The 22,415-nt window shown below is 55.0% G+C and overlaps 1 protein-coding gene across 6 annotated transcripts; it reads left to right on the top strand.

Moving 5' to 3' along the window:
* Positions 1 to 1,879: 1,879 nt before the first annotated feature.
* On the top strand, positions 1,880 to 22,367 carry FBXL19 (F-box and leucine rich repeat protein 19). Of its 6 annotated transcripts, none has more exons than XM_032605932.1 (11): positions 1,880 to 2,509; positions 3,827 to 4,027; positions 5,424 to 5,567; positions 5,689 to 5,775; positions 5,869 to 6,087; positions 6,586 to 6,747; positions 7,889 to 8,400; positions 15,541 to 15,704; positions 15,795 to 15,956; positions 20,318 to 20,536; positions 20,645 to 22,367. In XM_032605932.1, the coding sequence occupies exons 2-11, from the start codon at positions 3,851 to 3,853 to the stop codon at positions 20,821 to 20,823; spliced, it is 2,025 nt and encodes a 674-aa protein (XP_032461823.1). In that variant the 5' UTR covers positions 1,880 to 2,509; positions 3,827 to 3,850; the 3' UTR covers positions 20,824 to 22,367. The 6 variants fall into 6 exon arrangements, with proteins under 6 accessions (XP_032461823.1, XP_032461824.1, XP_032461825.1 ...); XM_032605933.1 differs by having other exon boundaries at positions 6,586 to 6,618; positions 20,645 to 21,146; XM_032605934.1 differs by lacking the exons at positions 20,318 to 20,536; positions 20,645 to 22,367 and adding an exon at positions 17,170 to 18,358.
* Positions 22,368 to 22,415: the final 48 nt, after the last annotated feature.

Below are 22,415 nucleotides of genomic sequence, written 5' to 3' on the forward strand. Positions count from 1 at the left end.
TGGAAGGGACCTCGAAAAAGGAACTACCAACACGTGCCCCGTGTCAGGCCCTGAGCTGGGCATTTTCGTGAACATTATCTTAACACTCCTAGCTCTGCTTCGAGGTAGGTATCGTTATCCTCATTTTTCAGATGAGAAAAATCGAGGTTTGGTGACTTCCCAAGAAGGGGCGGGGATTTTGTATGACTCCAGAGCCTTTCCCCTGGAGCTCTCACGACTTGGAAGCTACCGACTCTCTGAGGTTTGGGGGAACAAGCATCGGGTGTGAGGCGCCGAAGCTTTCCAAGGGACAACAGCGTAACGGTATATTCGGCAAGAACCACGCCCCCCTTGTCCCGACAACACTGATTTCTGTTTCTTTCCTTTAAGAACCTTCCATCGAAAGATGAAGTCCTAGCCACACGGGGAGGCGGATATTATATATTCCTGGATCGCCCGGACGTCTTTCTCCCTCACCCGCAATGATCCCCACTGGTGACATAAATTCTCCCCCGCTACTAGCGAGTGAAGGCATGAGACTACATTTCCCGGCAGGTCGTTCAGAAGCGGGTGGCGGGGATAGAAGGAAAGAGACCCTCTGTTTCCGTCCGCTCTCAATTTAGCGTGTCGGCCGTGATGCATATTTCAACAGCCCACGTCCTTTCTCTGTAGAGCTAAGGAAGGGACTACGTCCCCCAGCAGGCACTGGCGCAGAGGGCGAGTGATAGGCCGCCATCTTATTGTAGTCCTTTCCCCCGTTTCCGTAGGGAGTAGTCTTAGCGCATGGACTACAAATCCCAGGTCGCCGTCTCCCCTTTCCTTCGGCCGCCATCTTCGCTGGTAGCCCCCGCCCCTTTCCCCTTCCATTGTCTCGACCGAAGATAATAGAGGGGAGCAGGGAAGACTGCAACTCCCGTCAGGCTCTGCGCCAACGGGATGGGGATTTCGGTATTACAGGCGGGCGAGATGGCCAAGGTGGTAGAATGAGGCGATGGGGAGAGGCTAGGTAGCCTGCCATCTTTATGGTAGTCTCCTTATCCTCCTGGATCCGCCATTCTTAAGGAACGCTAGAAGGCCAAGAAACTACTATTCCCATCGTACCTCATAAGCTCGACTACTAGTCAGGTGTCCGCCCCTCTCCCGCCATCTTGCTTGTAGTCCTCGTTCCTTTTCACCTTTCCATTGTTCCTGACGAGTAGAAATGGCAACGGGAAGGCAGCAGATGGACTGCGACTCCCGTCAGGTACCACAGACGCGGAGGGTTGTGGACAGGAGGGCGTGTGAGTGCCTGGGAAGGAGGTCGGGCCGGGGAAGAAGGCCATGTTGTTTGTAGTCATCGTTCCCGCTGCCCTATGCTCTGCAACGGGGAGCCTCGGGGCAACCGGACTATAACTCCCGGCACCCTCGGCTCCCGGTTTGGCACGTCCTCCACCATCTTGTTTGTAGTCCCCGCTGGCCCCAACATCCCATTGTTCGCACGGTGGCACCAGCGTCCGCAGGACCACGAGTTCCGTCGTGCCCTGCGCGTGTTAGTCCTGGAAAGTGGCGGTGGTGGGGGACGGAGGGGGCAGGGGGCGGGGTTCTTCTGGGAGAAGGAGGGAGTAAAGAGGAGGAGGAGGAGGGAAGGAGGAGAGAGGGGAGGGGGAAGAGAGGAGGAAGGAGGAAGGAGCTCAGGAGGGATGAGAGAGGCGGCCAGGGCCCCGGGCCGAAGCAGCGCGGGGCCGGGGGACCAGGGGGGCTGAGACACCCCAATTGCCCCCTCCCCCTTTTCCTGCCCCCTTCCATCCTTTCCTTCCAGCCTCCTGCTTGAGGAAGGGGATTTATTCAAATTTTATTTAAATCCCTATCTCCGGAGGGTCGCGCGCTGGGGGGAAGGGGAGAGGGCGGGGGCGCGCGCAGGCTGGGGGGGCGGGGCCGAGCAGCTTCCTTCACCCCCCTCTGCTCGCCCCGTAGCAGTCGGGCAGGGGGCCGCAGGCCAGGGGCGGGCCCAGGGGAGGGGGGCAGGTTACAGGGACCCCCCCCTCCCCGGGAACCGGCGGTGGGCGGGGCTTGAACCCCGGAAACGGTGCGGGGGCCCAGGCCTGGCCCAGGACCCCTGGGCCGTGGGGGCCGGGAAGGGGCCAGTTAAAGGGCCAGGGGCGCCGGGGAGAGGCGGGGCGGGGTGGGGGGAGGGGAGCTGGGACTCGGACCCCCGGACTGAGTGGGGCCCGGGCAGAAGCTGTGCACCCTGCGCCCGAGGAGCCCCCGTTGGCCTGGGGGGGCTGAGGGACTAAGCCCCCCAGAGCAGGACCTCCCCCTGGAAGGGCCGCGCCGCAGCCCGTGGGAGGGCCTCGCCCCCGGCGCCCCCCATCTCCACTCGCCGCCGTCCCGGCCTCCGCCGGAGGGAGGGGCCGAGCGCCCTCGGGGGGCCGTGGACCCCGGCGTTCTGAGCGTTTCGCGCCCCGTGCCGCCCGGCCCCCCCGCCGCCGATGGCCGCCGACCCGCCGGGAGCTGCCGAGAAGGGAGAGATGGCTCCCGGGACACGTGTGAGGTGGGTTCATGCGGCTCCTCCTCACCCCCAGACCTGGGCAGCTCCCAGTCCCATTCATCCTCAGCCCGGCCTCTCTCTACCTTACCCGCCCCCAGCCTCACCCTCTCTTTGCTCCAAACTCCTCATCTCTAATCCTCCTTCCTGTTACCTCTCAACCTTGGGGAACTGGCCTTCCTTCCTAGACCCTGCTTCCCCTTGCAGACCCCCATCCCCGCCTGCAGTCGCCGCCCTCCAAGGCCCCTCCCCTGGAGCACTGGAGGGCCCCTTCCTCCCATGGATGGGTCTGGAAGTCCCTGGAAAGGGGGAAGCTGGGGTAAGACTCTGGCCATAAAGAGACCCTCCAGGCCTGCTGAGTCTGTATGGGATCTTGGAGGATCTGGTTTCCCTGGGAAGGGGAGCCCAAGGGATTCTAGACAATTAGGGGTGGAAAGCAGCTTGGGAAGCTGGGGGGGGTGGTGGTGCATATGTAGGACTGAGCCCATCTTGAGTTCTGTGGAGATGTCAGGCTGGATTCAAGAATCCCAGGGAATCTGGGAGATTGCCCAGGTTGACCTGAGAGACCCATGAGGAGGCTGTCTTAGAGCAGACGGAGCTCTGTGGGGAGCAGAGGAGTTGAGATTTTTGGCTGAGGAGGGGCTCTGAAGCAGCATCTCAGGGAGGGTTCCCGAGCACTGGGAAGTTGGGCAACAGTGACTCTTTAGGGACTGGGTTAGGGAAGAAGGATACCATTGAATCCGGTGAGGAAATCTAGATTTTAGGGGAAGAGAAATTGGGTGTTAGTAGCTTATGAAAGAGAGAAGAGAGGGAGTAGGAAAGGTCTGGAGCTTCCACCCAGGAATCTGTGGATATTTGGGAGCTAAATCTGGGGCATTTTAGATTGGGGAGCGCATGGGCTGGAGCACATTTGGGTGACGGGAAGAGTTGGGACCTGTCTAAGGTAACTCCACAGACAAGGAGCCCCTGGCTTTCCAAGGAGCTTTGCTGTGGGGATGTCAGTGGAGAGGGCCCATGTCCCTCTCAGTGTCCTTTCGTCCTCCCTGGCCTAGGCGGGGGGGGCACGATGAAGTGTCAGAGCAGGAGTGAGCTCAGGAAGCCAGTTCTCGGGGATCCCAGAGGGCCCGGGTGAGCTGCTTCAGGGAGAGAGCGGCCTTGCCTAGACAGAGTGGTTCCCCTCACCCCCTGCAGGAGGGACACCTTGTTCCTTGTCTCCCTGGGTAGGAAGCCAAGCTCTGGCTGCCTAGGAGTGGGGGAAGCTGCCAGGAGTCTCCCCGGCCAGGGCCCCAGTGGGCCCCTGACCTTGCCACCCTCCACCCACAGCCCTCGGCGTTGCTGACGCCCCCAATGTCGTCGAGCAGCCGGGGGCCGGGGGCCGGAGCGCGCCGACGCCGAACCCGCTGCCGCCGCTGCCGGGCCTGTGTGCGAACTGAGTGCGGGGACTGCCACTTCTGCCGAGACATGAAGAAGTTTGGGGGGCCCGGGCGCATGAAGCAGTCGTGCCTGCTCCGGCAGTGCACTGCCGTGAGTTCTGCCCCCGCCGTATTGGGCACGCCTGGGGCTCCGGGCACCTTTCCCCAGACAGCTCCAGCGCCTTTCTGGGTGGCTGGTGGTGACTCCTTAGAGTGTAACGTAAAGTTGCTGTTTGTTCACTCATTCATTCACTGGCTTGTTCAAATATTCGCCAGGCCTGTTTTTGTCCTCAGCTTCAAGCTGGGGCCAGTGTTAGGGTGTACAGAAGAATCCATCCCATGCTGTACCTTCACCTTTTTCCCAACTTTCAGAGGTACAGGCCCATAGAAAGCTCAGGCCCTCTCGTACCTCTTCCCAGAGCTGGCCCTGTGAATAGGTCTTTGCCTTCTTTGGCGTCCTTTTCACCTGTTAGAGTGGTCTTGGATTTGAGGCCAGTCTTACCCGCTGTGTGACCTTGAGCAAATCACTTTGAACCTCAAGGTACCTTCTCTGTGAAATGTTTCCTTTGCTGAGTTGTAAAGGTTAAACAGCATGGATATGAATGTAGCTGCTACAAGGCCCAGCACACAGTAGGTATCCAAGAAACATGGGTTTCCTCCCAGCTTCCTCATCCTTTGAGCTTCCCAGGGCTCCAGAGAGTGGTCCTTCCCCAGCAGCCATGAGGAGCCAGCTGCATCCTATGTCCCCCTCATGCCGCCACCTCCCTTTTTTCCTGCAGCCACTCTTTCCTTGTTGGTCTCTTTACCCCACAGCCCCTCCCTTTTCCTCCTTTCTCCCCCAACCCTTACCTCACTTTCCTTCCTTCTTCCCCACCTGCTGCTTCCTTGAACCTGCCTCACAACCTTCTCGATATGATTCAATATTACCACGGATTTTCCCAAACTCATGTTGTCTGAAGGCCACTCTCCTTTTTCTAGGACCAGCCAGCTGCCTTTAGTGTTCCCAGGGGTCTTGCCAAAACCGGGTTTATTGTGGGGTCCAGGGCAATCCTTGTGCTGCTCACTGAGCAAACTCAGAATCACCCCGAGCTGCTGCTGTGTTCCCTCCAGCCCTCTCTGGGTATTATTGTCAGGTTTGTCTACAGTCTTCTTCCTTTCCCAAAGCCAGCTACAATTTCAGGGTCACAAAGGCCCTGGATCCAGATGCAACGATCACAGCAGTAATAACAGCTATGTATCAACTACATTTCCTGCATTATCTCATTTTTATGACAGTCTTGCAAGAAAAAAATTTCTAGCCCCATTTTACAGATGGAGAGACAGAGATGTAAGGAGGTTAAATCAGTTGCTCAAGGTCATACTGCCAAAAAGGAGCAAATTCAGGATTTGACCCAACTTGGCCCATGGGTTCTGAACCTCATCCAGCAGCTGGCCAGGATCCCCAGAAAGAAGGGTATTTCTCCTGCTGCTTGCTTTTGGGGTCCCTGACGCCCTCTCTCCCCCGACAGCCTGTGCTCCCACACACAGCTGTATGCCTCTTGTGTGGGGAGGCTGGGAAGGAGGACACAGTGGAGGGAGAGGAAGAGAAATTTGGTTTGAGTCTCATGGAGTGTACAATCTGCAATGAGATCGTCCACCCTGGCTGCCTGAAGGTGATGGCCCTGGGGACCCTGGAGGCTGGGGTAGGGCAGATTGTCGGGGAGCAAGGAGGTGGGCTAGGCTGCCTCTGAGTTTGCTGGCACCTGACGTCCACTCCCTGCCCTCTGCCTGCAGATGGGGAAGGCTGAGGGTGTCATCAATGCAGAGATCCCCAACTGCTGGGAGTGCCCTCGCTGCACCCAGGAAGGCCGGACTAGCAAGGTAGGGGCTGGGGCTTTTCTGGGTGCTAGGCTCTGGGTAGGCGGGAGGTTGGGGATCTGTGCAGAACCTCACCCCCAGCTTCCATCTCCCCAGGATTCAGGTGAGGGACCAGGCCGTCGCAGGGCTGACAACGGCGAGGAGGGCGCCAGCCTGGGGAGTGGATGGAAGCTGACGGAGGAGCCGCCACTTCCACCACCCCCACCCAGGCGCAAGGGTCCCCTATCTGCTGGGCCCCCCCCAGAGGACGTGCCTGGGCCCCCCAAAAGAAAGGAGAGGGAGGCAGGGAATGAGCCCCCTACCCCAAGGAAAAAGGTGAGCCAGGGAGCATGCTCACTAGGTCCAGCCTAAGGGATTCTGGGAGCTGTAGTCCTGTTCCTTTTAGAGGGGAGTGGGCCCTGGGAGATAGTGCTTCATGGGTTTCCCCAGGGATTGTAGGGAGATGTAGTTCAGGAGTTGTTGGTGGGAGGATGGTGCGTGCTCAGTCTGGTGGAGAGGTACAGGTGAGAGACAAATGGCACTGGACAGGAAAGCTTTGGGTGCTTTAGGGAAGAGGCAGAGAGCATGCTCAAATTAGCTGCTGCAGAGGAGGAAGGAGGGGCTGGAAAGGGCCTGAGGGGGAAGAAAGAGGAGATGAGAGCATGCTCAGTGAGCCAAGCTACTGGTTACAAGGTGAGCATGCTCAGAGTTCTCCCTGAGATGGGGGCTTTTGGGATTTGTAGTCTAAGAGGAGAGCATAGATCTTAGTTTTGTGGACAGTGTGGGGCTAATGGCGTCTGTCCCTTTCCCCCTATCTCCTTCTTGCCTTGGTAGGTGAAAGGAGGCCGAGAGAGGCACCTGAAGAAGGTGGGTGGAGACGCCTGCCTCCTCCGAGGATCGGACCCAGGCGGCCCCGGCCTTCTGCCCCCCAGGGTTCTGAATCCGAGCCAGGCTTTCTCGTCCTGCCACCCTGGGCTCCCTCCCGAGAACTGGGAGGTGTGCCGGGGACCTCCTCCCTCCCCTTCCCACCTTTCCTTGCCCCACCTTCCACCCTGAAGACAGAAATCTGTCCCTTCCTGCCTACGTTGTCCTGCCCCAGCCCCACTTGGCCACGATGGGCACTTGGGCCTCTGGGAAGAGTGGAGGGGGAGAGTGGGTTGGGGCCAGGCCACAAGAGCCCCGTATTTCCCAAGAACCCTTGGGGTATCGTCTGACCCATTTGCCTTGTCTTTCCAGACCTTAAAGGGGAAAGAACTGAGTTCAAATCCCTGTTCAGCCACTGACTCCCTCATTGGTCTTGGCAACTTGTCAGCTGCTCTGAGCCTCAGTTTCCTCATCTGTGAAATGGAGATGATACTACCTCCCTTACCCCATCTATGCCACCGAGCTGTTTAATGACATTAAAGTAAACGAGCTTTGTAAACTGAAAATGTACTAGATTCTAGGGAAATAAGGCCCAGAGAGGTTTAAAGACTTGTCCAACGTTACACAGCAAAACTAGAATTCAGATGTCACTTTGCACTGACACACTGAATGCCAGGGTCTGCCTGATTGTGTTCAAATTCTGCCTCTGCCATTTATCAGTTCGTAACCTTGGGCAAGTCCCATAGTCTCTGAGCCTAAGTTTCCTCATGTCTAAAAAGAGTGGCCCAAGTTGCCCACTCCATCCCAGCACTGTGAGGATGTCATGAGTCAGGTTGGGAGGCTCCACCCAGGGCCAGACAGTCACTGTTACTCTCACATCATTGAAGAGACACTTGAAATTGTCTGGTCCAGCGTTCCATGTTGTAGATGATGAGAAAGGGGCTTCCCAATGTCACACAGAATGGATAGCCCAGCCAGTACTCAAAACCAGACCTGTATGTGTTCTCCACACCTCACTGCTTTTGGAAACTCATAAGCTAGTGAGACCCATAAGACTTAATTCTTTGGATCAGCGCCTTCATGTGACAGATAAGGAAAGTGAAAAGTCCAGAGAGGGCCATGGCTTGACTGAGGCCTCATGTCACTCAGGAGCAGAGCCAGGGCTGGAACTCAGGACTGTCCCTCGGGCCGTTCATCCCTTGGTGACTCCTCAGGGATAGGGGGTGGGGAGGTATGTGTCAGGCCCTAGAACAGCCTTCCTCTCTCCCCGCAGAAACCAAAGCCGCCTTTGGCCTCTGCGGAGGGCCCTGCGGTGCCGTCCCCATCACCCCAGAGGGAGAAGCTAGAGCGTTTCAAGCGGATGTGCCAGCTGCTGGAGCGGGTGCCTGACACCTCCTCGTCCTCGTCAGACTCCGACTCGGACTCCGACTCGTCAGGCACATCCCTGAGTGAGGATGAGGCTCCTGGGGAGGCCCGAAATGGGCGACGGCCAGCCCGGGGCAGCTCAGGCGAGAAGGAGAACCGCGGGGGGCGGCGGGCTGTGCGCCCTGGCAGTGGGGGACCCCTCCTCAGCTGGCCCCTGGGCCCCGCCCCCCCGCCCCGGCCCCCACAGCTGGAGCGGCACGTGGTGCGGCCCCCACCTCGAAGCCCCGAGCCCGACACGCTGCCTCTGGCTGCCGGATCCGACCACCCCCTGCCCCGAGCCGCCTGGCTTCGAGTCTTCCAGCACCTCGGGCCCCGAGAGCTATGCATTTGCATGCGAGTCTGCCGGACTTGGAGCCGCTGGTGAGTGGCCTGGGCAGGGCTGGATTCCATTGCCCACACGTCCTTGCTGTGTGACCTGTGACAGATCCCAGAGCCTCCCTGGGCCTTGTCTTTGTAACGATAATGCTTCTGCAGGATGTACATACTGCGATGTTGACTATGTACAGGTTGCTTTTTATATATGAGTTCGCTGAACCCTCACAACTTTGTGAGGTGGGTACTGTTATCCCATTCTTCAGATGAAGCTGAGGTCAAGGTCATGTGGAGAGGAAGCAGTAGAACCAGGAATTTGATCCCAGTCCTTCTGGCTCCAGAACCTTTCCTCTTAATAACTGTCATTTATGAGTGCATAGTATGTGCCAAGCATAGTGCTGACTGCTGTGCCTGCATCATCTCACTTGCTTTTCACCTGCCTCTGCTGAGGACAGTCTTATTATTGGTCCCACTTACCCATAAGAAAGCCCTTTGCCGAGTGGCCTCTGTCCTCCCAGGGGCAGCCATATTTGGGCCTCCTGATACTGCTTGGAACTTCTCTGTGGCCTGGAGCCACCACCAGCACCCTCTGCCTACCCTCCTCCCATCTCCCCACTGCTTTCTTTTTTTTTTTTTTTTTTTTTTTTTTTGCGTACACGGGCCTCTCACTGCTGCAGCCTCTCCCGTTGTGGAGCACAGGCTCCGGATGCTCAGGCTCAGATGCCATGGCTCACGGGCCCAGCCGCTCCACGGCATGTGGGATCTTCCTGGACCGGGGCACGAACCCGTGTCCCCTGCATCGGCAGGCGCACTCTCAAGCACTGCGCCACCAGGGAAGCCCCCCACTGCTTTCTGAGTCTTGTTTCTACAGAAATGGTAGTCATCTTCCCAAACCCCTGGTATTCCTCTTTGGTCCTGCCCTTGGCAACCCCCCCCCACCTCTCCATCAAACTCCTACAACACTCCTCCCTCCATACCCCCCCCCAAAAAAAAAGAGCACATAGAGGCTTGCTGCATGTTGACAAGCCTTCATTCACTTTCATGTTCCCATGAAACTGTTTAGGGCAGATACTGTATCTGTTTCAGCTTCATGTTCTCAGCACAGGACAAAGGGTAGTGTAGGTGCTCAAAAAACATTTTATTAGGGCTTCCCTGGTGGCGCAGTGGTTGAGAGTCCGCCTGCTGATGCAGGGGACGAGGGTTCGTGCCCCGGTGCGGGAGGATCCCATGTGCCGCGGAGCGGCTGGGCCCGTGAGCCATGGCCGCTGAGCCTGCGCATCTGGAGCCTGTGCTCTGCAACGGGAGAGGCCACAGCAGTGAGAGGCCCGTGTACCGCAAAAAAAAAAAAAAAAAAAAAAATTTTATTAAATGAGTAAATCCAGACTCTTTCCCAGGCCCTTACTGTGGGCCAGGCATCCTGTTAGGCACTTTGTAAACATTAGCTGATGTGTTCCTCATAATAACAGCCCTGCAAGCTGGGGGGATGAGGGACACCTGAAAGCACAGTGCAGTTAGTGGCTGACCTCAAACCCCAGTCCTTTTCCTAAGGATTTTGGGGTGCTTGTTCATACTTTCTGGTCTCTGTGGAAGCTATATAGCTAAGAAGAGAGGAAGGTAGGCTCTGGAGGTAAATTACCTGTAGGTGAATTACTCTTTCTCTGATGAGCTGTATGCTGTCGGGCTAGTTCCTTAACTTCTCTATGCCACAATTTCTTCATCTGTTAAAACAGGGAACCAAGGCATTTACTTCCTAGTGTTTTTGTAAGCTAATATACATAAAAAAATTGAGGACAGTACTTAGGAAAGAGAAACTTCTCAGTGCCTTAACAGCAATCATTATTACTCACTCAGCTACAAATATTTACTGAAAATGTAGACTTTTACATCCTCAGAACACAGATCTGTGCCCTTGAAGAGCTCCCAGTCAAACTGCAACATAGAAGCAAATAGTTACAGCAGTTGCTGGGGATCAGCACCCTTGCCTCAAGTAATAATTGAGGAAATGTTTGCTGAGGCCTCTTCATCAGGGCCAGCCCTGTGTTTGGCACGTGGAATCCAGAGCTTTAAGAGGACCTGATTTCTGCCTCAAGGAGAGACTTGTGACTGGAGGCGGACGAAGCAGAGAAGCTGGACTGGACGGTGGTTTCCAGCTTGGGCCCTGGAGTCTGGCACCCATGGGTTTCATCAGCTGTGATTCCTGCACTTCCTGGATGAAATGGCCATGGCTGGATAACTATACCTATCAAGGCCTCCCTTTTCCTGTCTGTAGTCCGGGTTCATATCAATACCTTGTGGGGATAAAATGAGGTGGTTCTTGCAAAACACTCAGCACAGTACCTGAAGGGTGCTAAACACTCAATAAAGTAGTGGCTTTTGATGAGAAGGATGAGGGGAAGGCGGAGCAAGGGCCTGCGTGGGGCACAGTGGGACCAGTCAGGAGTCTCTGTCAGCGTAGGCACAGAAGCAGGGGCAGTGAGGATGGAGAGGAGGGACTGGAGTTGGGAACTTTTTAAGAAGCAGAATGGCTTGGATTTGGTGACTGAATGGCTGTGGGGGCAGCAGGGTGACTCTCAACTGAGTTTCTGGTCCATGAGCCTGGGTGGGCAGCAATGCCATGGCCCAGGGTTGGGAATACTGAGGAGGGGCAGGTTCCGGGATAAAGCCAAGAGCTCAGATTTGCCGTGTTTGGTCTGAAAGGCCTTTGGGCCAGTCAGGAACAAACAGGAGAGAGAGCAGCTGGATGTACAGGTCTGATGCTTAAAAGAAATATCCAAGTTCGGGAGTTTGTAACCTATAGGTAGCGACTTCAAGGAAGAGGGCAGAAATCAGAATGTCAGCATTTGTGAGTTAGAGAAAGAACAGGCAGAGAGAGATCGAGGGCACGAGTGTGTCCTGAAGGAGAGAGGTTGAGGAAGGAGTGAGTGATGAGCAGGGTCGGGTGTTGACAAGAGGTCATGAGAGGCCAAGGACCAGAAGTGGCAGTGGGATTTCGCTACAAGGAGGCGTTGATATCTTTGGCTGTGCTACGTGGGGGTGAGGGCACTGGAGCCAAGTTGCCTGGAGTTGAGGTTGGACTTTATCTGTTTGTTCTCTGCTGTGTCCCTAGTTTCTAAGATACGTGGCATACAGTAGGTACTGAAAAAACACTTGTTGAATGAGTGAATGAATGAAAGTGAGGAAATCAGGATAGAATGTGGAAAGAGGTAGTGATGGTGGAGTGGGAGAGAAATTTGTAGGTGGGAGAGCAGGAGGTTGCAGGCTTTCTTGTCTGGTGCCTTTCATCTTCTCTTGGAAACGGGTGGCAGAGTGATCTGCCCAGGCGAGCGGAGGGAGGGTGGGTGGACAAGGCCTGGGGGAACTGCTGAGTCGCAGGGAAGAGGGTTGGGACTTTGGAGGAAATGAGCAAGGAAGGAACTAGACCCCGGGTTCAAGGCAGTTGGGGTTAGGAGTAAAGACTTAGAGGTGGACAGATTGGAGGACAGCGGTGGCAGCAGGGAGTCCAGAGAGCTGAGAAGGAAGAACTGTCTTCGGTTGGAGCCAGGAGGCTGTGCATTCCTTACAGGTGGCAGTTTGGGCTGGTCTGGCTCTGTGGCCCCAGAGGGCCTCTGCAAGAGGGAGGTTTTGCACTCGAATTTGGGGATTTGGAGGTGGGCTTAGTAGGGTGCTGACTTGGTCAGGGGTGTTGAGTCAGGGGGAAAGGGAATGGGGTAAGGCATTTGAACATAAAGTTCTACCTCCCCTGGCTTGATGTATGCTTTGGCCTCAGACTTCTTCTGACCTCTTGCCTAAGTGTCATTCTCTAGTCTAGAGGGAACTTAGCCATGGCTCCCTGTCACTTTCACAACGAACTTCCACGGTCCTGTTGGACATCTGGACACGAACAGTGACTACACTAAACACTTCTTCTTTTTAGAGAAGCCCTTCAGAAGGGTCCTGCACTATCTCCCTTCTTTTTTTTAACGTCTTTCATTCAATTTTTTTCAATCATTGTTTTAAAAAACTGGAAGTATAGTTAATTTCCTCTCCATTTATGCAGCAAACCTTTGAAATAAGTGCTGCCTTTACCCCATTTTATGGTATGGAAAGTGGAGGCCCAGAGAGAGCAAGTGACTTGCCTAAGGTCACTCAAAGCACAGAGGTGGCAGAGCTGGGATTTAGATCCCCACGGCTCACACTCCTCACCTCTGAGCTCTATGGCCACAGCTGTCCAGCCTGGCATTCCAGCCCTCCTTGCCACGGCACCCCTACCCTGGGCCTCCTCTAGCTTCACCCCTGCCTCTTCTCCACTTCAGAATTCAGGCTCTCGACCCAGACTAGTCTGGTTTACAACCTGGCTCTGCTACCACTAATAGCTGTGGGACGTTGAATAAGTCTCTTAACCTCCCTGGGCCTCATTTTCCTTACCTCTAAAAAGGAGGCTAGTATTTACCTCCTAGGGCTGTTGTGAGGTTAAATGCTTAGTGCACAGAATGCAGTAAACCCTCAGTGAACACTAGATGTTAGTGCTAGAGTGACTGTCATCGTCATCCTCATCGTTAAGGGGAGATGATGAATTGCCCTTTGTTCCTGCTGCCTCAGGTTCTCAGAGCTCTCCGTTTTCTCTCTGTGCACTGGGCCTGGATACTGGTTCTTCCTCATCTGGAACTCACATCATCTTCTTCCCCTCACCGGAATAACTACTGCCTTCCTTTTTTTTTTTTTTTTTCCCCGCGCTGCATGGCAGGCAGGATCTTAGTTCCCCAACCAGGGATCAAACCTGTGCCCCCTGCAGTGGAAGCTCAGAGTCCTAACCACTGGACCGCCAGGGAAGTCCTAACTACTGCCTTCCTTAAAGTCTCAGATCAGGCATTGTCTCCCTGGGAAGCTCCCCCTCCCAGTTTCTCATTGACTCTTATCATGTCCCTTGTTGCCTTACTTACTGTGGACTTAGCTATCACTCCCCTGTTTTCTCACTGTTCCATGCCTGGACACTTAGTATCAGTAGGGCCCTCAGTGACTGTTGGCTGCCACTCTGAGGTTTAAACCCAGTATTCTGGTCATCTAAGGGCAAAGGGACAAATTAGCTACAGCCAGGAAAAGTCAGGAGAGACTTCCTGGAAGAGGAAGCACTGGAGCTGAGCCCTGAGTGATGTGGGGTGGATGGCATTTCTGTCAGTCACACATGTGCCAAAATGCGTTGGCACCAAACTGTGTGTGTCTATAGGCGGGCAGGTGGTTTGGCCTGGCTCTTGTGGAGTACGATATAGAAACAGTTGGTGGCCTATGTGTGCCCCCAGGGGGAAGGGCTCCCTTCTAGCCATGGAAGATACAGGAGGGCTTCAAGGTGGTGGCGGCAGTTGAGCTGGAACTCAAGACTGGGTCGGAGTGAGCAGAGAGATTTTGGATGGAGTAGGATGGAGAAAAGGACCTAGGGGCAGAAGCTGGGTTGAAGGTGGGTTACTTTGGGGTTTGTTTTTTTCCTTTTCCTTTTTAGAATTGGAGAGATTTGCAAATGTTTATTGGTTGAGTGGACAGAACCAGGAGAGGGAGAGGCTAGAATGCCAGAAGAGGAGGGAAATGGTAGGAGGTGGCAGGTGGGACAGAGGGGTGGAGTTGTTCAGATTGAAGGCTTAGTGTCTGTGCTTCCAGCTTTCCCTAAAATGTCACCTGGGACTCTGGAGTATGCCTGGCAGTTGTAAGTGGCACAAAAACATGGCTTAATCCTTCCATTATTGATAGTTTTGAAAAGGAAGTCTCTCCATTGGGTGCTATTACATCTTTAACACCTTTCTAATACTTATCTCCCTGTTTAATAAAAATAGTCTTTAGATAGTAGCCAAGAGCCACAGAAACACCTAGCTAGAATTTAGTAACCCTGGCCTGTTACTATGGTGTTTATTTCTAAGGTTAACATATTTATGTGAAACAATACTGGTTTTAAGTTCAAAGAGGGGAATCAGTTTAAACATAAATTCATGTTCTGCAGATGAGTGGATAGCGAATGACTAGAGTTTGGGCATCACTGCCCCAGCCCAGGGCTTCTTGAAGGAAAAGCCTCTAGAATGGGGGCTGGGAGGGAGATAAGAGACAGCTTCCTGCATCCCTGCTTACCCCTGCTGCTTCTGACACAGTTCATCTAGCCCAGTGGGAATTTCCTGACATGGCTTTGAACTACTGTACTAGAAGAAACTTTTCAAACTGAGTCTTGAGGAACTTCAGTGTACTACAAAGTATTAGTAGATGACCTTGGGAGAGATGGGGAAGGGTTCCCTGGTAAAATAAGTTTGGGAAGCCCTTTTCCAGGTCTCTGCATGTGGCCTAGTCAAGGCTCTCAGAAATGCTGGGATCAGGATCAAACAAACCTGTTTCACTTTGTTGAGGCCTCATTTGTCTTTGTAGTTTCGATACCTGGGACCTACTAGGCCTTCCATAAACACTGACTGAGTGTATAAATGGGAAGCCATAAATGAGGTGTGTTGTAGGGGGTGCTCTGTGGGAGCTTTGAGTGGTTCACACTGGCTTGGCATCATCCGTTCGTGCAACAGATGTGCACCAGGTAATGTACTATGCACCTGGCCCGGTGCTGGGCACTGGGGCTGCTGAGGGGAAGAAGCCAGGGCTGCCCTCGTGGAGCCTCCATTCTAGTTGGAGGGATACAGTAATCAAAGAGAGACTAGGGCTGTAAGTCAAGCCTTGGGCAGCTGGTCCTCAGGATGGGCAGACACGAATCAAGGGCAGAAATTAATAAAGGATGAGAAGTGCCCACAGCCACCATAAGAAGCCCAGGGTAGGGGATGGGGGGCTGCTGAAAGATCTCTTTGGGGCTCCATCAAATACAGTGTGTGTGTGGGGGGGTGCCTTTGGCAGAACGGCAGAACGCTTTAGCAGCTGTAAGTCCCACTAAGTATAGTAACCCCACTTGAGCTTACAACAACCTTGTGGGCAGGCTGAGTCTGGACTGTCATCTCTACAAGGCCTCTGAGGCTCAGAGAGAGGAGTGAACTTGCCCAAGGTCTCACATCCGGTTAGTGATGGAATTGACCCCTGAGCCCAATGCTCTTGGCCTGGGTCCTGGGGCTTCCTGCCCTCCCCGCTATCTTACGTGGACCAGGAGAGAGCTGGGGTGAACCGGTTAGCATGGGGGTGGGGAATTGTGGGCTCCCTGAGAGCTGAGGACTGAGGTCTCTGTCTTCCCCTTGTGGCCAACAGGTGCTACGACAAGCGTCTGTGGCCTCGAATGGACCTGAGCCGGCGGAAGTCACTGACCCCGCCCATGCTCAGTGGTGTGGTTCGTCGCCAGCCTCGAGCTCTGGACCTCAGCTGGACAGGTGTCTCCAAGAAGCAGCTCATGTGGCTTCTGAACCGACTGCAAGGTAGTGCCAGGTGGTGAGGTGGGACTGGGAGGAGGAGGGGGACAGACCTAGGATGGAGTCCTCCTAGCACCAGTTTCCCGACGCCCCCAGGCCTGCAGGAGCTGGTGCTCTCTGGCTGCTCCTGGCTCTCTGTCTCTGCCCTGGGTTCAGCCCCACTGCCGGCCCTGCGGCTCCTGGACCTCCGCTGGATCGAGGATGTTAAAGACTCCCAGCTCCGAGAGCTGCTGCTGCCTCCGCCAGACACCAAACCAGGTGCAGCCTCTGTTCACTCCTTTGTAGAAGAGGTCGGACAAGGTGGGGGTATGAGGCCTCCAAGGTCTCTTCTGACTCCTGCTGGGTATTAAAGAATTTGAAGAAAGGACAGGATACATGAGTTTGAGTAGACAGGCCCTGCTTGGCCATTGTTCATTCATTCACTCTCCTGCTGTGTGCTGGGCCCTGTGATCAGAGCTGAGGGAAAAGGATGAGGAGGATGTAGCCCCTGTCTTCTAGGGGGAAGATGATTATGGGATGAAACACATACAGGACAGGAGGATGACACAATTCTGGGAGAAGCCAGGGGATTGTGAGTGAAGTCTCTGGGTGTGGCGGGCACTACTGGAGAGCCTTCGCCAGAGGGAGCAGCGGTGACCGCTGTGGAAGAATGCAGGCCCAATGTGGCTGGTCAGTTCCATTTGTCAAGAGGAGCCAGAAATAAGGATTTTCTGTGAAATATCCTGGTTTTTAAATGATGGCAATTAATTCAGATTCTTTTAAAATTCATGTGTGGACCCAGCAAAAACATGACTGAGCAACAGATTTGGCCCCTAGATCCTCTTGTCCTACAGTGAAAGGATAAGGATTTTGCTGAGGGAACAGAGCAGAGAGAGAGAGCCAGTTGACTTGGGAGGTTGTGTGGCGGTGGTAGTTTCATTTCCCAAGTCAGACCAGCCACCTCTTCACCTGGTCAGGCCCAAGTCCCCCGACAGGTAAAGTCAGCTTTATGGCACACATAGTTCTGGGTCCAGCCCTATGTAGGGCCCTGGAGACCTCAAACTGAGTCAGACCCATTCCCCGCCCGGGTGGAACCCCAGTCATGCGGAAGAGAGAGACTCAGAAGTAAAAGGTTATGGCGTGACATGGTGGGAGCTGTGGTCGGGGGGCGGGGGGCGAGTGGTGGGCAGGAAGGCAGTGAGAGAAGCCCTCCTTGAGGGGGTGCTATTTGAACTGAGTCCTGAAAGGGACAGCGTTTTCCCCGGGAGTGTGAGGCAGGAATAAACATCCCATAAACAAAAAATTTTATGGGATGTGAGAACCATATTGGCAAAGGGGGATGCTGGGAACTGAGGCTGGTCAGGTGAGCACAGGCCTGGTCACTTTGGGGGTCATATGGAGGTGTGAGATGGGGATGCTGAGGCCTGGGGCTCTTTGTCTAGCTCTAGCCAGGAGATGGGATACTCACGGCATCTTCTCTGGCCCCCACCAGTCTGTTCTCCATAATGAAGCCGATGAACTATCCAGAAGGTCAGATCTGTCCACGTCATCCCATGTTCTACACTCGTTCTCATTGCTCCCTGGTGGTCTTTGGATGAAGATCAGTATTTTACCACAGTCGATAAAGCCTGGTCTGGCTCCCACTGACCTATGGTGTCCTTACACTTCAGCCTCCTTGCCAAGTGTCCTCCAGCCCCAGGGCCTTTGCCCACTCCTCTTTGCTTAGAATGCTCTATCCTCCTTCACCTGATGAACACCTAATTGTCTTTCAGGCCTCAGCGTAAATGTCACTTCCTCCTAGAAGCCCTCCATGATCTTATCCCCCATTGAGATTACAGTCCCTCTTTTAGAGAACAGTCCCCTCCCAGCTTATCACTGTACAATTGTGAAATGATTTGGTTAAAATTAGTTTCCTCCCACAAGATTCTTAAGCTCTGTGAGGGTGAGGACCATCCGCTCACCCCAGCACCTTGCTTTCACAGCTCTCTTTCATGGCTCCCTTCTTCCCACCCCATACCCCTCCACAGCAGTCTTGGAAGGGGAGTAGAGGAAGAACTAGGATTTTTCCCATTTTCTGGATGAGGCCCCAGAGGCCCAGAGGGGTTGAGAGCCAGACCTGAGCACCCACCCACTGCCCACTCTTACCGGAGTTGGACTGAGCATTGGGAACAGTGCATTCCAGGAGGTGAGAAAGTGCCGGTTGTCTGGCAGACTGACTCCATCTCCTCCTGCTTCAGTTCACTTCAGTCTAAGCCCCTTTCTCAGGAGCTTGCAAAGGTGAGCTGTCCAGGCCTCCAAGGCCTAAATTCTCGTTGGGACTTTACACCCACCTTTATCATCTTGGCTCCCTGGCTTCGTGCAGCATTCCTGGAGCAAAACAAAGTTTTCCTACTTCCTTGCTTTTGCCCCTGCTGTTCTCTGCTTAGCTACGCTTCCCTCCCATGTTCCCTCTCCACATGTTCAAATGCTTAAAGGCCCACCTCAGTGAAATCCTCCCTGACGCCCACTTCTCCCGCCCCAGCCACATGTGAGCTCTCTTTCCTCTGCTTCCCTCTGTTGGCTCTTAGCTGTGGCCCGAGGTTGAGGGCATCTGCAGATATATCCCCTTTCCAGGCTCTCAGCTCCTTAAAGAAAAAAAAAAAGAGGTAGAATTCAGAGATTGCCAAGTCAGGTGCCCACGGACTTGGTGGCCTGGCAGGTTACAGAAGTGGTGGGCTTGGTGCAGGACGTTAGGGAGTACACCATGCAGCTTTCATCATCAGGTGAAAGGGGTAGCCCAGTGATGACAGAGCTGACAATTTTTCAAGGAAAAGCTCTACATCAAAAATTTCTTTATAAAAATGTCATTTTGGGAATTCCATGGCAGACCAGTGGTTAAGACTCCAAGCTTTCACTGCTGAGGGCCCAGGTTCAATCCTTGGTCGGTGAACTAAGATCCTGCAAGCCGCGTGGAGTGGCAAAAAAAAAAAAAAAGAAAAAAAAGTCCTTTTATGTAGCATCCGTCCCTGAGAAAATTTTTAGCACTATGCAGACACCATAGAACACTTGTGTAGGCTAGCTTCCTGACTTTGTGACATCTGATCTAGTTTATTTAGGGGCTAGGCTGGTGTCTGGGAAGCAGATAGCGCTGTGGGAAGAGTTTGGACTTAAGAGTCACAAGGCCTCGTGTCCTGGCTCTGTTAATTCAGATCTTGGATAGATTGTTTAGTGATTTGAAGCCTCAGTTTTCTCATCTGTAAACAGGAATGATGATCAGAGAACTTGTTTCCCAAGGCTGTGGTTCTTAAAAGTGTGGTCTCTGGACCAGCAGCTCAACATCGCTGGAGAACTTGTTTTTTTTTTTGTTTGGTTGGTTTTTTTTGGCCACACCAGGCGGCATGCGGGATCTTAGTTCCCCAATCAGGGATCGAACCCTGCAGTGGAAGCGCACAGTTGTAAACACTGGACCTCCAGGGAATTCCCTGGAGAACGTATTCGGAAAATAAACTCTGAGGCCCCACCTTAGACTACCTGAACTCTGGGGGTGGGGCCAGCTGCCAGGGAGATGCAGAAGCCTCTCCAGTTGGAGAGCCACTGGTCTAGGAGCAGGCAGCCACTTAGTTGGTGCCTGGCCCACAGTGCATGCTCAAGCAATGGCTGCTGGTGCACCAAGGGAATTAAGTTACAAAAACCAAAAACAGAAATGCAGGATCGTGGTAGATACAATAAATGGAAAGCTTTGGGTGCAGAGATAAGGAGGGGTGGGTGCTCTTCTACCCTGGAGATAGAGGAAGAGGAGACCTCTGAGCTCAGACCAGAAAGCCAGGGACCCTGGCCAGGCAGGGGATTGAGCACAGGTGGCCCCAGGCAGAATCTCTTGGGGTAGGGTCCCCTGTGGAGTTTGGCCCAAGTATTTGGCGGGGAGAGAGAGGAGTTTGGAGCTGAGACGGGTGAGATCTTGTAGGAACTGGAATGTTCTGCCAAGGAGATTGGACTTCTCTGAGGTGCCCTTGGAAAGTTTTTAGCAGAGGAGGGATGTGGTCTCATTTGCATTTGAGAACAGCTCTCTTTGGATGGGTGAGTGAGGAGGCTGGGGCAGGAGTTCAGGCAGGAGTGGTGTCACCCCAGTGGTGAAGGGATCCAGATGGGGACTCCACTGATCATGGAAGGAGAAAGATGTGCCAGAGGAGCCTGCTGGGATGGCAGTTCCATCGGGGATGTCATTTGTTGGATGAGTGGCTACATATTGAGCACCTATGCCCCAATTCCTGGGCACAGAGCAAGAACAAGACAGACAAATTCTTGCCTTCATGGAAGTGACATTCTAGTGGGACGAGAGGAAAAATATATAATATGTCAGATGGTGAGAAAAAGAGGGAAAAGTGCAGGGAAGGGGTTTGAGTATATGGAATGTTACAGTTTCAGGTGGAGTAATCATGGAAGGCCTCCTTGAGGAGGCAGTGTGAGCACTGGACAGATGAAATGATGTCGAGTTTTGTGTGTTTGAGGGAGAAGAGCAAGCCATGAGCCACGTAGAGAATGCAAGTCGAGGTTCTCTTATAGTGGGAGCAGGTTTGGGGGTGGTGAGGGATGAGTGTGGAGACACAGCTGGTGCAGGGATGGCAGCAGCCAGGAGGCTGACCTCTTCTCTGCCTGCCCAGGGCAAACGGAGAGCCGTGGGCGGCTGCAGGGGGTAGCTGAGCTGCGCCTGGCCGGCCTGGAGCTGACGGATGCCTCCTTGCGGCTTCTGCTGCGCCACGCACCCCAGCTGAGCGCCCTGGACCTGAGCCACTGCGCCCACGTTGGGGATCCCAGCGTCCACCTCCTCACAGCCCCCACCTCCCCGCTCCGAGAGACCCTGGTGCACCTCAACCTCGCTGGTAAGCGTGGTCCCTTGTCTGTCCATCCTGCTAACCTCTTGGTCCCTGTGGTCCATGCCCACCCGCTACTCACCTTCCTGGTCTCAGCTGCCATTGCCCCATCCCCAGGTTGCCACCGCCTCACGGACCACTGCCTCCCGCTGTTCCGCCGCTGCCCGCGCCTACGCCGCCTAGACCTGCGCTCCTGCCGCCAGCTCTCCCCTGAAGCTTGTGCCCGGCTGGCAGCCGCCGGGCCCCCTGGCCCCTTCCGCTGCCCAGAGGAGAAGCTGCTTCTCAAGGACAGCTAGTTGGGTGCCCCCCACCCTCCCCCAGGACTCATCAGGAGCCTGGACCTCAGGCCTTCATTTCACCCCTGCCAGGAGGCCAGGTTCCCCACCTCATGACTAGGGATTCCTGCCCAGGGACTTGAGCCAGCCTCCCCCCCTCTACCCCCTGCACTGATATCTCTGGGGGTCTCTCCTTCCCATCCCCTCCCCCTTCCACCTGCTTCATTGTCCATTCCCTGGGGGGAGTGGGTCAGAGGTACTGGGGGGTGCTGAGCCAAAGGGATGGTGGGAGGGGGGCAGAGGTGCAAGTCTGAGGGAGGGAGAATGGGGAAAGGGTATCTGCACACAGGATACTGGGAGCCAGGGGGCTGGGGGAGGTGGAGGATGGGCGGGGGGGTGGGGGGCGGGCAGAAAGCAGACCACCAAGGGTTCAGGGAACAAAGACCAGATACTTGGAGTTGGGGGGTGGGGTGGGGGGGCCCGAAAAGGGAAACCAGAGGAGCAATTGGGGATCCAGACGTCGGAGATGAGGGGATTCGGGGAGCCAGGGGAAAGGCAGGGCTGAGTGAGGGGTGGGGGCAGGAGCACCCCCTCGGGGTCACCCCTCTCCTTCCTCCCTCCCCAGATTTCAGTTCCTTCCCCCCAGCCCTGACTCCTTGAACGTCACTGACAATGGCAGCTATTGTGAGGAGTGGGGGCTGCGGGCCTACCCGCTGTTCGGCGCGGCCCTGGGGAGCGGTGAGGGGTACCCCAGCCCCCTACCTGCCTCCCCGCACTATACTTGAACATTCATCTGTACTGAAGTGTTACTTGAACCGGGGGAACCTCGGACCTGGGGGAGCCGGAGCTTGAGGGGACAGGACCAGCTTGGACTGAGACTGGACTGGTGGGCACCCAGTTTGGACTGGACCACCCCCAGGCTCTCTCTTGCTTTACTGTATTGAGCAGCTCCACCCCTCCTGACCTGGGGTGGGGGTGGGGGTGGGGTGCCAGCCCAGTGATGGGGAAGATGAGACTCCTCCAGCTTGGCTCTTCCCACTCTTTCATCGTCATGGAAACTTGTATCCCATTTGCCCAGGGAACTGCCACTCCTGGTTGCCATGGAATTAGCAGCCAATGGACACCTCCCAAAGCCAGTGCTAAGGCTGGAAAGGGCCCCTCTTAGTTGCCGTGGGAACTTAGTAACAGACTCTCGGCCCTCCCCTGCCCCTTCCTCCACTGCGGGGGCGGGGTTTGGGGAGCCAGGAGGAGGGGTCGGGGCCAGGTCCCGCCCCTCAGCCCAGGCCTCCCTGGGGAGCCAGGTTGTACCATGTAGGGGAGGGGGGAATCTATCCACATACCTCAGGTAACAGGGAGGTGCGCGGGTGGGGGGAGGGACTGGGCGGACCAAAGGCCGGAGGGGAGGGGGTCCTGGGAATCGCAAAAGGCTTGAGGATGGGGCCGCTTGGGGGAGGGGGAGGAGGCAGCCCGGCCGGGGGCAAGTGGGGAACCCAGCCGGGCTGGGCCCCTGGGCCCCGGGTCTGTACAATATGGTTCGCTATAAAAGTCAAAATCTTCCAGCCGGGGCCGCCGAGTTCGTGTGAGTGTCTGTGGCGTTGGGGATGTGGGGCTAG

This window comes from Phocoena sinus, chromosome 15 (assembly GCF_008692025.1).
Source record: "Phocoena sinus isolate mPhoSin1 chromosome 15, mPhoSin1.pri, whole genome shotgun sequence".
NCBI lineage: Eukaryota > Metazoa > Chordata > Mammalia > Artiodactyla > Phocoenidae > Phocoena > Phocoena sinus.